The sequence below is a fragment of the Enoplosus armatus genome, chromosome 7 (genome assembly GCF_043641665.1).
Source record: "Enoplosus armatus isolate fEnoArm2 chromosome 7, fEnoArm2.hap1, whole genome shotgun sequence".
Classification (NCBI taxonomy): domain Eukaryota; kingdom Metazoa; phylum Chordata; class Actinopteri; order Centrarchiformes; family Enoplosidae; genus Enoplosus; species Enoplosus armatus.
In genome coordinates this window covers 21,230,444-21,248,175 of record NC_092186.1, presented here as the reverse complement: position 1 = coordinate 21,248,175, position 17,732 = coordinate 21,230,444, and the positions used below count along the sequence as shown (strand labels likewise).

At 43.8% G+C, this 17,732-nt stretch overlaps 1 protein-coding gene across 2 annotated transcripts in view; it reads right to left on the bottom strand.

The window, feature by feature from the left end:
* Positions 1-651: 651 nt before the first annotated feature.
* The window catches only part of pde4ba (phosphodiesterase 4B, cAMP-specific a), a 115,934-nt gene continuing 98,853 nt past the window's right edge, over positions 652-17,732 (bottom strand). Inside the window, exons 1-9 of one of the 2 annotated variants that reach the window (XM_070908243.1) lie at positions 8,902-8,949; positions 7,948-8,041; positions 4,230-4,513; positions 3,929-4,093; positions 3,482-3,581; positions 3,211-3,365; positions 2,964-3,086; positions 2,076-2,258; positions 652-1,946 (exon numbers count right to left, since the gene is read on the bottom strand). In XM_070908243.1, coding sequence (XP_070764344.1) covers positions 1,521-1,946; positions 2,076-2,258; positions 2,964-3,086; positions 3,211-3,365; positions 3,482-3,581; positions 3,929-4,093; positions 4,230-4,513; positions 7,948-8,041; positions 8,902-8,949 — 1,578 coding nt within the window. In that variant the 3' untranslated portion in view covers positions 652-1,520. Of the gene's footprint in view, positions 1,947-2,075; positions 2,259-2,963; positions 3,087-3,210; positions 3,366-3,481; positions 3,582-3,928; positions 4,094-4,229; positions 4,514-7,947; positions 8,042-8,901; positions 8,950-17,732 lie in introns of those variants that run through there. The other variant, XM_070908242.1, reaches the window with a different exon arrangement.

Here is a 17,732-nt window from a genome sequence, read left to right as displayed (position 1 = left end):
CTGATTGTTTTGAGGTCGTGTCTGTGGAGCCCAGAGGGGTTTGTAAACCATGTGAATAATGGCGCTGATGAGGGCATGAGAGCGCCTTTCAGACAGGCAGCTGTAAGAGCACCTTTAATCATCTGGTCTGGGCCTGATTGCAGAGGGGCAGGGGGGCGTTACATCAGACGGGTCTGGGGTCAGGACCGGCTCCAACTAACAGGATTATTAAGACTGCGGCATACCTGTGGGCTAAAAATAGCTTCACCGCTGTTGTGCATTTCGCCCTTGGCGGATTTCATTTCTGATTTCATCACAGATCTAAGCAGCCTGTTGTCAAGAGCTGCTTGTTTTTAGACTTGCTCGTATTTCTGCTGATTTTATCTGGCGGTAGGTTATTAGGGTTTGAGCTGGACTAACCTCTGTTTCACACCAACACGACAGCAATTGGATGCCAAAATGAAAAGACAAAATCGTGTAAGTCAAATGTCCCAATGACTTTACTGAAAATTTAGCAGGAATGCCTGACCATATAGTTGCAAGTGTAGGATTTCATATCCTCACTGAGCATTCTGCATTAAAAGTCAAGTTTTGGTGTGAAAAGGTAGGAAGCCCCCGATGGTCTGCAGACCGTTACAAAGAAAAAGACAAAAGATGTTTAAAGAGACAGAGTATGAAAATAGGTGATGTATTTCAGTGTGACTGTAACATTCAATGACTGACATCTGATATAGAGAGCAACAAACTAAACATGTAACATGAGTGAGCATAAGCGTTTGAATTCCACGTGTAAAGAAAAACATTGTGCTCAGATTGAAAAACAAATGTGACAAAATGTGCATATAATGTGGGTGTTAATGTTTCCCTATTTAGATGAGTTTGTTTAAGAGTTGTTTGTCAACGTTTGTTTGGATTTCTCTATTGCCCAATACATGGAAGACTGTTCTCTTTTTAACATACAAAAAAGATTTTGCTCTTTCAGATAAGAAAAAAAAAACATTTCACAGACATACTAGAGTGTTAAATAAATAAAAAACTATTATAAAGACAATAGTAAAAAAGGCACACAAAAGTCCTTCGACAAATGGTACAGGAAAAAAGTAAACACTTTCTCTTGCTATACAAATGTGTCTCCATCAGTAGATCTTACTCTATGCTACTTCTAGATCATATCATATCTGTAAAAAAGTCTTAAGGTACAAAACTTCTCTCAGTAGTGTCAATGTCCATTTAATGCCAGTCCAGAAAAGAAAAGTAACCGTTTCCCAAACTGGCCAAAATCCTTCAAGTTCCACCCTCAGTCTCGCCTGTCCGTCAAGACTAAAATGTTCGCAGTAATTATTTCCTGAGAACTCTGAAGCCGCTTCACTGAAACTGTCCGCCCGTGTCTGGCTTCAAACACCCAAGTGCAAGACGCCCCCTGTGCGGGACGAAACTAAGCCCTCGCTTCTGTGGGCTTACTAAAAAGCACAGCTGCAAGAGGATCTCCCCTCTTTTTCCAAAAACTTTCAAATCACCATGTGAGCCTGATGATGGAAGCCCTATGTGTCAGTGGGTGACGCCTCGTGTGTCACGATCTCTATTGCCGACGTGGGCTCCATCATGCCGCCCTCCTCGTGCTCCTGACCGTCAAAATAGTCCAGGGGAGGAGAGCGAGAATCTCCTAGACTGTCCTCCTCCTCTTCTTCGTCCTCCTCCTCTTCGCCATCTTTTTCTATTCCATCCAAGTCCTCCTCCTCTAAGGTCAGCTCAAACTGAAATTTCTCCCCACCTCCCTGTCCCCCAGTGCCTCCACTGTGTCCGTGCGTACCCTGGTCGTAGAAGGGTGGGGAGGGACTCTGGGGGATCATGCTCTGGTACCAGTTCCTGTTGTCCTCCAGCGTGTCCAGAATGTCCTGGGCGTCAGGGTGGACCAGATCGGCCCAAGTCTCCCACAGAGGGTGCACGATGTAGTCGATGAAACCCACCTAGAAAGGAGTGAGGAGACTAATTAGAACTGGGACTGAGATTCTTTCAACCTTTTGATGCACATATGTGAGTTTATCCGTTATAAACCTATTATAAATGTAATGTAATAAATGTGCTTGACTGCCTACCTGGCTCTTCTCCACTGAGGCGGTGTGTTTATCACACATAGGGCTGATCTCCATTCCCCTCTCCCTCTCTCTGTCTCCCTGGTGGAAGAACTCCTCCATTATCCGATCAGTCCACTGACGATACAGCTCCAGGGACTTGGTGGGGTTACTCAGGTCAGCACAGTGCACCATGTTACGCAGCACCTATAAATAATACAGAACTGCAATTTAGTAAATGTCAAGTGTAAATTGGATAAGAAATACAACACAAAAGTCCAGGTTGAATTATACATTATTATACACTTTTTTTTTACTTTTCTAGATGGATTCATGCCATGGAGTCATTTTGTATTCACCCTCTACTATTGTCAACTGCTACAACGTTTGGTTTCAGCAGGAAATTCAGCTTCTTTAAAAAAAATGTATTAAACACTTTTTATTTTTTTAAACTAGTAAAACCTGGAAACAATGAGCCTCCCCAATGTAAATTCCAATATCAACAATACAGCCAGGTGTGGTAGATTACTTTACAGCAATTAGATTTAGCAGGACTCAGACATTTAATGCTTATTCTGTAATGTACTTGGTTATGAAAGGAGGTCGGTCTACACAACAGTCTAATAAGGAAGAAATCCTAGAAAGACCATTAGAGGGGGCACTTAAAGGTAAGAAGAAGATGGATGGAGTGAGAAAAGGAGTGACAGTGGGAGCAGAGGTCAGCTATGTAGGAGGCCGGGTAATGATCATTGGCCTCCGCCAACACTGGCTATTGATTTAGAGCTATTAAAAGCAGGTAATAGAGAGGTGGAGGGCTTACAGCATGTCCAAACGCAAACTCACAGTCCATATAATGTAAATTCTTTTTGTTTTTTTAAGTTAAGAAACTGTTTAGCAAAAACCAGATCCTACCTGTATCCTGTCAGTGTAATTGTCCAGCAGCAGCACTCCAGAGCTCGTCACCTTCTTAGTCTCCACCATAGTCTTCAGATCAGCCAGCAGACTCATGTGTTTGGACATGTCAGTGGCCAAAACCTGAATAAAAGAGAGAGGAGAAAAAGAAAAAAAAACATCCTCAGCATCAGGATAATTTGGGTTTTGATTCAACTAAATGGAGACGGAAGCAGAAGAAGAAAGAATATGAATCAGGATATCTTACCATGTCGATGACCATCTTGCGCAGGGACTGTCGCTGCTTCTTAGTGAGGTTCTGGAAGATGTCACAGTTGTCCTCCTGCAGTAGCTTGAATCCCACAGCCAAGTGATGGTTCTCCAGCACAGACTCATCGTTGTACATGAGCGCCAGTTCAGAATCTGGAAAGGTGTTAAAAAGAGATGTTTAATATTTTAGCCTTTGTTGTGACTACTTCTATTTGGCTGGCCAATTTTTATATCTTTAAAGAAAGCAACAAATTAATGTTTTGACTTACTGGTATTGATTAAGAATTGGTTTGATACTCCAGGATGGTCAACATCATGGATAGCTGCAGCAAAGATGGCTGCTAGGATCTCAAGATCTGTGAAGACCGCCTGAGAAAGAGAGGGAAAAAAGAAGATTATTAAACTATTTCTGAAGATATAAATAGCATCAGAAAGATGACTATTGATTCCCAGAGTATTGTGTGAGAGAGAGATAACAGACCCTGGGTGATACATGACAACCTTCCAGACTGGATTTGCAGCTAACATCAGATTTTTAACCTTAATTCAACTCAAGAAATGGTTGTGTTTGTGTCTGTCATGTTCTGCCTTTCAGGAACAGAGCAGACAAACCAGGTCACACGAGGACAGAGAAGTGTTAGCAAGCTAGCTGTCTGCCTAGTGACTAAGACGCAAGACGCTCAGACTTAAATACTTCACTTTATATCACAACTTACATCCAGGGCTGGAGTGGAGAGGAGGATGTGTGTGGATTGGGCTACGTCAGCGGCATGCAGGCTGTTATGGTAGGCCACGTCTGAATGATAGTGATCTTCCAATGTCATCATGTAGGCCACGAACGTATCCATGGGGATCTTGAACGTCTTTAACAGGTCTCGCTCCTAGAAAAACCACATTGTAATCGATTTAGGAATAAGCGTGGATCATTTCAGTAGTAATCACACACAAGATGATATTAAAAGGCAACAATTACGTAATGGTGTCGTATAATACGGAATAAAGTAGGAAACTTCATACCTGGAAGATGGCGTACATGATGCAGGTCAGAGGCCGGTTGTGGGAGTACTCCGAAACCGTGAAGATGTTCAGGCCCCACTTGTTGAGGTCCTCCAGCTCCTTGGACAGCAGCTCCTCCTTATCAGTCTTGACGCCGAAGCGCGAGATGCTGCTGCTGGAGAGCGAGGGCCCGTGGGAGACCTTCTTGACCCCGCTGATCTGTGTCATCAGCTGCTGCTTCTGCTGCTTCTTCTTCTCCCGCGTCTTGGATGTCGGCGACGGGATCTCCACCTCATTCTGTTTGTCTGAGGGAGGGGGGGGAAATGTGTTGTATTTAGAAAAGTGCGGACATTGTGAGGAAGAAGTGGTTAAAAATCCAATTGAACCTCATACAGCTTCTCGATAGAAAAACGTGTAGGCCGCCTGAGGACCCAGGGGCACCACAGAGACACATGCAGCTGGTTAGTTCCAGAGGGATTTATCGATTCACGCTTTCATTCATCCTCTGTCCCTCCATTCATTTGTTCATTCATGCTCCCTGTCCTCCACCTGCAGTCTCTCTCTGAGCTCCTATTGTTCATTCGTCTCTGTCCCTTTCCCTCCCTCGCAGCACCCCCCCTCCCCCGTCCTCCCCCGTCTCTCAGCAGGTGGCTCACATCTCATCTCCTGTTCTTTTCACTCTCATAGGTCAGTCCATTGACAGACTGAGAGCTGGGGCTTCTGCACAGTTAAGGCAGCTCCATGCAGTCGGCCATTCAATAAGCCGCCGCATCTTTCACAGTTTTATCAAATCACTTCGTGTAGAGTGGGATCTTTATGCCTGGTGTATTTTATTTATAAGTCAATTCAACTACATTTGGTCTGGCCACAAATAAAGCGAACAAGAAGTCCAAAAATACAGCGAAAATTTGCTTTCCTGTAATATTGCTTTTGAAAAATACAATTATAAATAATGCTACGCCAGTCTTCACACTTTATCCCAAAATAAACACAGAAAACATGCCAAGTTTCCTGTAATAAGCAGCCAGGCCCTTGTGTGTACTGCAATCACAGAAGAATTGAATGAAATCCTGCAGGGACTGGCTATCGGCATGTATGCGAGCCGTGCACTCATCTATCAAGCCTCGACTCAGCTCATCGCTGGCCTATCAGCCTTCCCCTGTGGAGGGTTATTCAATTACCAGCTGTAATTCAAATAATCACTTTCACTCTCATGCTCTCTCTCTCTCTCTCTCTCTCTCTCTTGCACTGCTTCCTCTGCTTTTCTCTCTGTCTCTCGCTCTCTCTTCAGTCCTCCAGTGGTAATTGAGAATGGGCAATTAAGCGCTCTCAGACATGTGCTGCGTGGGAAACAAGTGGAAGAGCAATATATTGCCCTCTAATGTATTACAAGCCATCCGTATCGCCACTGCTGTGTGGTGTTTGTGTGTGTGTGTGTGTGTGTGAGAGAGAGAGAGAGAGAGAGAGTTCGCAGTGTCATTCTTATCATCCATTTCTACATAAGTAAGCGCCAATATACAGTACCACGCACCACGCACTCTGTTCCACAGTTGACCTGATATGACTGATAAACTGCTCTGGAGGTTTTTAGCTGTTATCATGATCCTGGTTTCCATATTCCTCCAGATTAAGACTCTGTCGCAGTTTGGCCTGCAATGTGTCAGCCAGTCACATGGATCGTCCCTCTCATGTTTTTTTTCTTTTTTTACCTCCCTCACTCTTCTCTCCTTTGCATTTAACTTGTCTTATGTCTTCCCTTTTCTCATTTTAGACACTGATTTAAAAAACAAAATGAAGTAAATATCTATTTGTATCTTGCTCTGTTCTTTCTCTCCTTTTCTCCCGCCCCTTCCTCTGTTGTCTCCCGTGTTTATTTCAATTTCATCGGATTCTTTTTCATCCTCCTCCATATGCTCTCCTGTGAGAGATGGGAAGATGGGGGGGGGGGCATGTTTTCCCTCAGTGTACAGTATTTCCTAAACTAGGTGTGTTCCACTGCTGGCCGATCAAAGGGAATTATGACAGATTTATGCTGCGAGGACAGCTGTGGCGGGGGGAAGGCACACGTGAATGGCCAGCATGCTGTCGGCCAACAGTCTCAGATGGAAAGTCAGACATCCTGGTCTGAAATCACCCTCGATGAGAAACTCTGGAATCTTTATTTATCCAGGGAATTATCCAGGCTTCATGAGCACTGTTTTACCAGGCAACAGTCTGCCTCACCATCAGCTGAAAAATGTAAAAGCCAAATAGTCTACAATGAAGTGACGGGGATTGGCAGTGGATCTAAGAATGGCCCCTGCAGAACCAGGCATATGGCAGGAAAATGTGATTTCTCTGTGCCTGCATAGATGCTTTTATAAAAATGGTATAAAGCAGAAATAAGTGCATTACTAGATGTGATACTAATCTTAATGGATGGAAGGATTAAACAGTCCCACTGGTCAGCCGAGGCCAAACCAGGCCAGCTGTGCTGCTTCAGCCATTTTTCCCCCCACTCTTCATTAATGTTTACCTGTTTTTTCTTTCTACCGACAGCAGGGTAATCCTGATTTCTTTATCGCAGCGATAGTCATCTCTGTCTGGGTTCTCGGGGCAGCGAGAGGGGGAGGGACAACAAGGTGTCCCTGCTGACAAAGATGCATTAAGACGGTGATGAGTCACCCAATCTGCCGAGCTCATCTCACTGCCAGCAAAGGGGGTTCCTCTGTACCTCTATTTTCTCCGTCACTGCAGTCAGCTCCCTCCCTCCCTTGTTTGCTTCTTCCCTGTCTCTCCTCACCCCCCCCCCCCCCCCTCGCTCTCTATGATCCGGCGGTGAGGAATCCGCCAACAACACTACACCGGATCAGGATGCCAATCGATCGGAAGCACAGTGTCTATAAATAATCTTAACTACCTCGGTGTGCATTCTTTGTAACTTCTATTATCCTTTTTGCTTGTCCATCTATATTACCTTTAACTCATTCACTTGTCTATGCCTGAGCTTTTTCCTCTAGCTTCTGTGGAAATCTCACATTTACAAAAAGCCAACTTTTAATCCATTTGGAAAAATCGGTTGATTGTCTCACTTGTGCTGGTTGAGATTTTTCTTTTTCTCTACAGTGACTTAATTGACTTAAGTGACTTAGTGTGGTTTGGTAGCAGGGTCATGAAACATTTTGTACAAGTGGGTGCAAACAATAGAGGAAGCAATGTTTCTGAAGATGATATGAATACATACACATTTAGCTATCGCCATCCAATCTCAGGTTTTGAATGTGCAACCCACGCTGACAGCATCCACTTCCGATCCACTTACTCCGATTCTGGCTAACAAGCTCCCTTGTCAGTCAAATGACACTTTTATATATCTTTTCTTTCACTAATACTTTGAGAAATGTACATTTTTACTTCAATTTTAATGGCCATTTTGAGCCCAGTGCCATAAACATCTAGACAAAGCTGAATGGCGCAGTGTTTTATGGTACGCCCCCACAGAAAAGCCTGCCAGAGCAACTTGCACAGCTTAACATCATGTACCAGACTGAACCTCCACAAAAAACATTGCAGCAAAACAGAGAAGTGGGGATCTGTGGGACACACTAAATATTTGTGGATATTTGTATTTGATATGGTGTTTTTGGTGAACATATGTGTCATAATTATAGTCTGTGGTGATTTAAGGTGGATTACAACAACTAAATTGGTGAATTTGTTGGTGTGATTTTGAGTGCATGCACACAAGACTTTCATTTACCTAGGAAGGTGTTGGAGATGAATTCGGAAACCTGATTCCCAGACCGACTCATCTCAGATAGGTGCGTCAACTCCCGATTCAACATTCTCTTGAACTGCAAGAGAGAGAGAGGAAGAGGAGGTGAGGGGGGGAGAGAAAAAAATGTCGTCAGTTTCCACTGAAGGAAAACCTGGGAGAAATTATGGCACAAGATTCCATGGAAAATACAGCAGTTTTATTCCACCAGCTCAAGAATATTATTTAATTACAGCGTAAAATCAGTGAAGGGACACATCTTATTTTCCCCTCCATTTTCCCTGCAATTCATTAGGGTGCGGATCATTATTTGTGTTACCAGTGGGGAGGCCATCACCTTTTAATGCCCCTCAATTCACCCCCTGCAACCAATTTACAGTTTTATTACACTGAATCGCATTTTTGGGGCCTATTTAGCAGTTTTACTTGCGTCAGTGTGCAAGCATTTCAATGATGTCAAGAGGAAAATCTGCACACTGCTCCCTACGTTCCTCTTCGTTCCAACATTTAGGTGATTTTCATGTACTTTTCATATTATGAACAGTCTTAAATAGATGAAATAGTTGATAAATGATGGATGCATTTGACAGTACACAGAGACCCAGGCACTGCAGTAGCAGCCGTTTATGACAGACTGATGCATGCGCGTGCACACACATACACACTGACACATATACAAACAGACACACAGCTCTGCAGAGGGCTCAAGATGGAGCCTGAGCCACAAAACACCATTCTGCCAGACCCCCCCTCACCACGATGGAAATATCTTTTGGTGCAATTAGGCTAGCACAGTTTCCTGGAAAGCTCAACAAATACAATAGATATCAAAATGCTGAATTTCTGAAGAATTGGCCCTTAATGCAACAACACAGCACAGGAAGGTACAATGAAATGAGTGCCTTATCCCGACAAGCTACGTAGATAAGCGCCACACACCTTAATGTAACCCCAAGACACCGACAGCAGGTAATTGGCTTCAGGCATTTTGGACCCCGTTTTCTCGTTCCTACACAAAGCCAGAACTGTAATCCAATAGAAAGAAATAGAGGCAGACGAACAGGATTCTTTCAGCGCCAAAAAGGACAAAAAAATCCTCTCTTCTCTCCTCTTGTGTTTCTCTTCTCAGCAGCTAAGAGAGCAGCTCGATGATGGCTCACTCTCCCTCTCAGCAGCAGAAAAGGGCCAGCTCTGAGTCCCCATGCCTGGGGATGGATGGATGGATGTAGGAAAAAGTAGGCGCTGTAGCCAGGCTAGGCGAGGAGGAGATCCAGCAGGCTCGTGGTTCGGCTGGAGCAGCTGGAGCTGTGAGCTGGGGTCTCTCAGCGCACTGATGAATAATGGAGAAGCAACGAGGAAGGGAGGAGGGGAAAAAAACAGCGATGGAGACAGGAGGAGGAGGGAGTGAGGCAGTGATGTTCATCTGACTGGAGGGGGGGTTCCTCCACTGGATTTGTCTTGCTTCGCTGCTCTCACTGCTGTAGCACTCGCTCCCCCTCCTACCCTGCTTCTCTCTCTCTCTCTCTCTCTCTCTCCATGTTTCTCCCTTTCTCGTTCCCTCCCTCCTCTGTCTCTTTTTCCCCCTGCTGTAGTCTGCCAGCCCCAGCAACACGCTCTATTCAGAACACATGATTTGACAGAAAGTGGGGAGAAGGGGGGAGCCCTAATTACGGCTTGGCATTGGTGTATACATGAGGTTCTATGGGGACATATAATATCCAGACTTGGAGTCCAGTGTAACTTTTTCTCTCCTGGTTTTTTCCAGCTGTAGATAAATCCCATCCTCCTCAATTCGCAGCCCCTGTAATTCTCTCTAAAAGCCATTTTTTATGAAGTCAGCCATTGTGAAGGAATGTCATGGAGCCGTACAGCTATGCCTCCCCTCTACAGTAAAACAAGAGAAAGGGGAAGGAGCACGTTTTGAGGAATGTGAATGCACAGTGACTGTATTTTTATCGCCATTATCTCTATTATCATCCGCTCCTCTCCCTCTTTGAGACTTCTGTTGTTTCCTGACATCCCAGAGAGCGGTGGCCATTGTGGAGAAGTCATAAGCCTGTTCATTAACCGCATCCCAAGCCCAATAATATTAGATGCTGTCAGGGTGTCTGTGGAGGGCTATTTTTAACAACCGACAGACAACAAAGAGAGCGGGGAAGACGGTCAGAGAAGGGGGGGGGGGGGGGGGGGGGGGCAAGAAAAAGACGGAGAGATGGGAGATAATTGCATCCCTCCTCAATTTAGGTGACAACCGCCCACGGTTTTCTCTCTCTCTGCCTGTAAGTAAGTGTGTGTACGGCAATTACCAGAACACCCCAACGCCATGGCAACAGCATCAGGCGGCCAGTGTGAGGCTGTTTTGAAAGGAGAGAGGAGAGAGGAGAGGCTTCCCCTTTTCCTTCCCAGGCAGACATGTGGTGTAGCTGCTGAGCTGTCACGAGGACACACCACACACATCGCCTCTGCTCGCATCCACCGATGCACAGACTGAAAATCACGCCCCCTCCCCGTCTCTCCCTCACTCTCCACCACTTACATGTCAATTTCTCTCCCGGCTGCCACTTGCCAACACAGTCATCAATCTCTCTGTCTGTCTGCCTCGCTGGCAGAATCAATGGGCTGTCCTTGGAGCAGGTGTTGATACTGCTGCAGTGTACACGGCTAGGGCCACCTGACTGGAATATGCTGTTACATCAGTACCACTGGCCAATTTCGAGGCGCAAATGTGCTTTTGTCAATGTAGTCACGACTTTTGTTTGTGAAACCCTTGAGGAGGATGGCTGCAATGTTTCGTTAATGAGAAAATATCCATAGTTCTTGTCACTTCAGAGCCAATCTATGGGAAACTGAAAACAGAAGTTCCCAGAGAACCTCTCAGTCCAATGCGTGTGTGTGTATGAGTTCGGAAAGATGAGGGGGAGATCAAAGCTTCCCCGAGAGGATTCCGGATTATCCTCCCACTGAGGGAAAGAACCAGAAGCAGGAAGGTAGGACGCAAGAAAAGAGCGAGAAAAAAAATAAATAAATAAGAAAGAGAGGAGGCAGCTCTTTATATAATCGCTCACTGCATAATATATAAAGAAACCAGAAATAACAGCGGGGGATGTCTCTCTGCAATGTGTTGAAGAGCTACGCTTCCCCAGAGGCTGAAAGAAATGCCTCAGAGCATGCACACACACACACACACAGCCTACAAATGCCATTATCTGCAGTTAAGCACAGTTGATGCTGACATGTCACACGCATGTTTTACACACTCATGCCCATATGTGTCTGTATGAGTGTGTTATCGCCAGTGTGTGTTTGATTTTATTGTTCATTCAGGGGCAGAAGGGAAGCCTCCATGACTCCATGACACTAGAGGAAGATTAGCGTCTTAGAGCTCTGTGGGTATCTCTTTCCCACATACCCACACACTGTATATCCTTATTCTGTTGATCCGTTCGCTTCTTCCCGTCCTCAAGCGTCTTTCCTACTCTCTTTTCCTCGGTGTCAAAACAAATGTGACGTGTAGATTCTTTTTTTTAATTTGCCACCGTCGTTAAATGCTTAAAATTGCTTAAAATTGTCAAGTAAGGTTTGAATCAGTCTGGCGGTCTTTCCTGCTTTAAATCATCAGCTATTTTCATCCGAGGTGGTTCAGTGAAGTTGTGCCTTTGAGCCACTAGTGGGTGCACTATGCTCAGTCTGCTGTAGCGCAGCCTGCTCAGTGTTTAGAGAGCATTGACCCCTTAACCCCGCAGTGACAGAAATGTACAGCTTGACTTATGGATACACCTTTATGGATAGACCTTTTTCTATCTAATATAAAAACAAGCAAACAAATGTTCAACTTGAGAGTGTGAAAGTTATTAGTTAAGAGCAAAGCTATTACACTGAGGTTACACTTTTTAACCTGAAAATTATTATTATTTCATTTAATAACTCTTAGAAGTTTCAAATAGAATGAATAATAATTACTATGAAACTTGCTTCTTCTTTACCGTCTGACCGACTGAATGTTTTCAGTTCATTTATATCAGTTTATAATCTCATATTTACAGCATGCAACGTCGCTGATCGTGACTTGTGCAATAAGTGTTTCTTCAGCAGCAATCCTGCAGTGTTTGCGGTTTATATCCCCCTCACTTAAGCAAAAATATGACGCAGGAAGGTATCATCGGCGCTATGGCAAAGACTCGCAGTGACATAACTCTGTAAAGATCCTGCCTACGTATGAACCGTGCGCATGTTGGGTAAAGCTACAGGCAACTCTGACAGACGGCCTGACAACCTCTCACTTCCTCTGACTCACTCACGCTAATGTGTGTCTGTCTGTGTGAGAAAGAGTGTGCTCATGTGTCTCTCAACCTATGCGGTAAGATGTATTGAAAAAGAACGGTCAGCTGTAAGAACAGGAGACAATAACGGAGGGAGAGATGAAAGTAAGGAAGCAATTTCTCAGCCGAGTGATTCATTCCCATCACTCCCGGCAGTTCAAGGCCTCAGCGGAGTCAGATGTGGCGTGCAACACCATTTTTGGCTGGAGGAGAGCAGTTAACAGGCTGCACAACTGCGCTCGCTTGAGCTCTGGTTGCTTCGAAAGCAGAAAGCACCCCCATGTAAAATACCACAGAGGCAGTATTACACCAAGACATGATTCTGAAAGCCTAACAAACAAGACATCACTCAAAATGTTGCTTTCTATATGACTACAAAAGTAACGGCATGCATCCCCATAACCTTTTTGGAAAGTTTCCCAGAGAGATTTCCTTTAATCTCTACATCCCCTGTTTGGACAAACTGACCACTGAGCAGCATCTAACCACATTGCTACTGCCTCTCTCTTTCTTCCCAAGATGACCTGACTGTTCGGCCTCAGTCAGAAAAAGAAAGAAAAACTCCACTTATCACCAGCCTGGACCTCAGGTGACTTAAATCCACATCCAATTTGCTCATTAACTCAATCCCTTCCCTCTGTTTAGACCACACCAGACTAGAGAAAGACAAACACACAATGCTAGTTTTCCTAAGATGCTTTTTGCTCTCCTCGCCTGTTAACTACACAGTTCAACCAAGTACAGATTACTATCACCTATAGGTCACTTAATAACTTGAGAGGAACGAAACAGAGTCTGAACTTAAGTCTCTAGAATGTCCATATATTCCTTCACTCTCAACACCCTGCGGGAAAAGTTTAAGTAATCCTACAAACTAAAGTTGTAACTGGACCGACGGACAGAACCTTAAAATCCAGAGACAGAAATGTCATCTATGATCAGCACTGAATGTAGCTCTGATCTGTAGGTGTAGAGAGGTCTCTCTGTGTCTCTGTGTTTTTTAGCTTCAATTCAGCGTCATATGAAAGGATGCACAAGGGTTCTGCCTCTTGCATGGACCTCTGAAAAGATGTGTAGAAATAGAAAAGTAACAAGTAAAGATTTCGATAATGTACAGCTACAGCACCTAAATATCACATGCTTTCAAAAGGAAGAAAACCCCGAAGCACGCATTCAGCATCCGTAGCAAGGAAGTGTGTTTAAAGATGACCGCTTTTAACAACACCAAAGGACAAAAAGGATCAGCAGAAACTTTGTCTTTGAAAAGACTTAAACCACAGCATGTGAAATTTATCTTAAGCAAGCCACAAAAGTTTGGCACACAAGACAGAGAATCCTACAGTCCATTAAGATCCCACAAAAAGTAAAAGTGATTACAAACTCTTTATATCAAGCTACAAAAACACCAAGAAAACTCACCTTTCTCCAACCATTTAGCTTCCCTAATTTCCTCTCTTTCTTGTCAAAGCAGCAGGCTCCCATGTTGCTGTGTGTGGAGTGCAGAGCAGAGCGGGGCTGCCGTCCGGTAAAGTGCCTGTCTCGGTCTGACTACAGCATGAGTAAAAGGACCAAGCCTTGGCTCTCTGACGCCGGGAAACGCCACAGCTCTAGTGACTCACTTTGGGCTGCGAGGTCTGACTCGGCTTTACCTCACACCCTGTGTATGTGGAGCAATGACTGAGAGAGTGTGTGTGTGTGTGTGCGCGCGAGAGTGAGACCTCTGCCTCATACACACTCCCTCATGGGGGTAGTCCCGCCTCTAGCCTCTTGCTCTTCTTGCTTGCTGTTTAGTTACTCCTGCAGCCAGCAGCCAGCAGAGGTTTACACTGCCAATATCACGCTGATCACTCCGATGACTAGAGCACTTCCTGTTTTGATGAACGCAGTGGATTTCCTTGAACTTGAACTTGAACTACAACGAAGAACAGCCAGAGGCAGAGGAGTAGTCTATCTTTCAAGAGTCCTTGAGTTTACGAAAAGGTTTACACCAGAGTGCTGTGGTAGAATAGTAATAGAACAAAAATCACTAAGCTGCTCTTTGGTGAATGGCTGTACACAACACTCCACAATCCAGTTGTTAATTTAACTTCTCCACCACTACCAAGTGTAAGAGTGCAAACTGTCCACTGACCACCGCAGGAAGCATTTAACACACTAATGAACCAACAGGCACACGAGTCTCGTGTTTAAGAACACCTGTTGTGCCGAGCAAAGGCCCATCAGCAACTGTGCTAAATCAACAGGTTTCAAACAGCTAAACAGCTAACAATTATTTCATCATCGATTTAATCTGCTGATTCATTTCTTGATTGATTGATTCATCGTTATGGCTATAAAATGTCAAAAATAATGAAATTTGGGAATATCTTCAAGCAAAAAAGCCAAACATTTGATGGTTCCAGGTTCTTTAATGTGAGAATTTGCCGTCTTACATGATAGGAAATGTAATTTTTTTTTTTTTTTGGGGGGGGGGGGGTTAACTGCTGGCGTCACCATGTGCTCCAGGATATTGGGAAGGGAATTTTTCAGTTTCAGTTTTCTGATGTTTAATAGATCAAACAATGAATAGAGCAAATAATCTGAAGAGTAATCGATAGTAAAAACAACAGAATCATTAGTTGCAGTTCTAAATGTTTTGTCCAACCAACAGTCCAAGTCTTAAAGATGTAAAACAGTGGAGTTTTGTAGAGCTGAAATGATCTGTTGATAAATCAGCTTCTCTGGTTCCAGTCTTTCTCTATCGTTTAATCGTTCTGTCTGTCAAACTGTCCAAACCTCAAAGCTATTCATTATGCAATGATATAGATCAGCAGAAAAATCTGTAGCGGTGAACATCATTTTTGCTTAATAAATGACTTAAACAATTAATACTGTCGGTTACCAAAATGTTTCTGTCAATTGACTGATGGATTACCCGACGTATCGTTTCAGCCCTAGTTTCAAATAACAGAGGGTCTACAGCCTTGACACAGAAGAATATCCAGACACATAACAGGCCTTGACCCGTCTACGTCAGCCGTACGTAACAGCGAAGACAGTCAGACAGCAGCAGCAGCAGCAGCACCCCTGCACTTCATCTTGGATGCACAGCAGCAGCTTCTCGCATTTCGCCTCCCTGTTACTCATGTTTCATACTCACGCAGCTTGAATAACAGTTTTTCCATCCTAAATACAACAGGTAGTCAGGGGGTCACATTAGCCGACTGGCATGTTTTAAAACCAGGTCGAGTGTAATGCCCCACATGACAAAGAGGCGGCAGTTGTGTAATGTTTTAGTTTACTGTGAAAACAAGGTTAGGAGTAAAACAGCCTGGATATCAGAGGGATTAACCCATTGTTAATATGGACACACAGCCACATAACACACGTAGACTCAAACAGTTCATGCATACAAGAGAGCTGCTTGACGGAGGATTCCTTATCTGTATCTCATCCACAGACGGTTACGTGTCGGGACACAGTCACCCACCCACCAAAGCTACACCAATGAGAGAGGGTCATAATACACTATGAGCACATTGTGCCACCTGATGTGCTCAGTCACGTCCAGTACTCTTAATTTCTCTTCACAAAAAACTCACATTACTGGCAGAATTTTGAAAGAAACAAATGTGAATTTACATTATACTTAAAAGGTTCACTTTGTGAGAGATTCTGATAACTGAGAAAAACATACAACCTCCCACAGTAATTGGTAATCATTCATCACAGGCAATTAAACATGAGATAATGTAAAATTTAGCTTTGATTGATGACACAATGAATTAAAATCTCTGTCCATGTACAGTACATCAATCTTCTAAAGTCAAACTACTGTCTGCTGTTTATGTTGCATTGTGTTACAGTCTGATTACTTTGGCAACTGAAGGGAGTCAGTCTAATACGGTGTTTTCTGGAAGAAGCAGGGTAGAGCTATCGCTTTCACTATTCAATAACTGGGATATTTTGACATTTCTCAAGTTGGGGAGGCTCCTGAATTCGATCATCACACGCAGATAACTTTTGGCTCAATCCTGCCAAGTTTTCTGTGATTGCAGAAGTGCTAAAATTACAGAGAGTGAGATAAGGCTGATTCGTCCTGTAAGTCCACAAATGAGGGTAAACCAGCAGCTTTGCCACATTTAGGAAAATAGGAAAATCCAGTTTCATTCTGCTGTAACGGACACACTGTGTCTTCTCTCTACTCTCTGCCTCTCCTGTGTGATTCTGTCATCCTGTGGCCTTATGTCTACGTCTAAATGTCTGTTTGTTTAAAAGCTTAGTAGTATTTATTCTGTGATTCAGTCGTCCTCATCTGTCGTAACTGAAGCCAGTCCAGCTGACTGTCAGTGTTGGATGTGTGTCCAGATGACGACAGCAATGGGATAATAAACACGACCGTTAACCATCCAAACGGGCATGATGGGATGTCTATTGTCGTCTGGAGAGAGAGCAGGGGATCAGGAAGGAGACAGGAAGAGAGAGTCACTCTGCCTGGGGGTCTGCATGGATCCCTCACACACACACACACACACACACACACACACACTCACACACACTCACACACACACACACACACACACACACACACACACACACAAATGTTCTCTCTCTTCCTCTCTAGTTTATTGTGTTTGACCCACTGCGGGATCCCTCGCATCCTGTTGTCCAGTTTTATGAGAAATAACAAGCTTATCCTCTCGGCTCACTTGACAAACTGTTTTCGGGGCTCTCTTACGTGCAGCTGCTACTCAACCTACGCAACAGCTTCCTGGGATTTCACTGCCACAAGCAAAGCATACAAACAAGTGTTTAGCATTGAAAGTTTTGAGTCAACCAAAAAGCTGAAATCTGTAACTTCCTATAAGCTGACACCGTCTACAGCAGCGTAATTTCAGTTGAGTTCTGTTAACATGAGTGGATGCTCGGCCATCTTTGTTATAGATCTAAATATATACAAATATAAAACCTTCACGTATTAAACACTCATAATACAAAGAGTAATATTTACAGATGTCTCTCTTATAGTGGTCGTTTATGGGAAATTGCTTTTTGGGCCACAAAGGATTTTTTTCATTGCAGTGTGTCCACTGGGACAAATTGACAGCAAAGTTGAGTGGCAGCACCGTATCCAGGTCTCTTAATACATCCATGGTTATAGCCCGTGGATACATTTGCCATTTTACCATGGTATAATGGTGCATGGTATGCGTCCCAAAAAGTGTTTTCGCCATAGACTCCCATTATAACAAAGACAAAAAAAAAACCAAACAGCAAACAATTATTACTCTTTGTATTATGACTTTTTAAACCATGAAGATTTGATTTTATCATATGACCACCTGCTACTCAGACCATAATCACATCATTACCAGTTAAGTTAATAGTAACAATGATTCCAATGATAAAAGTTACAATGTCATACACGAGAAATAGATGGAGTCACTTAACGTTAAAACATGAGTGCAACTC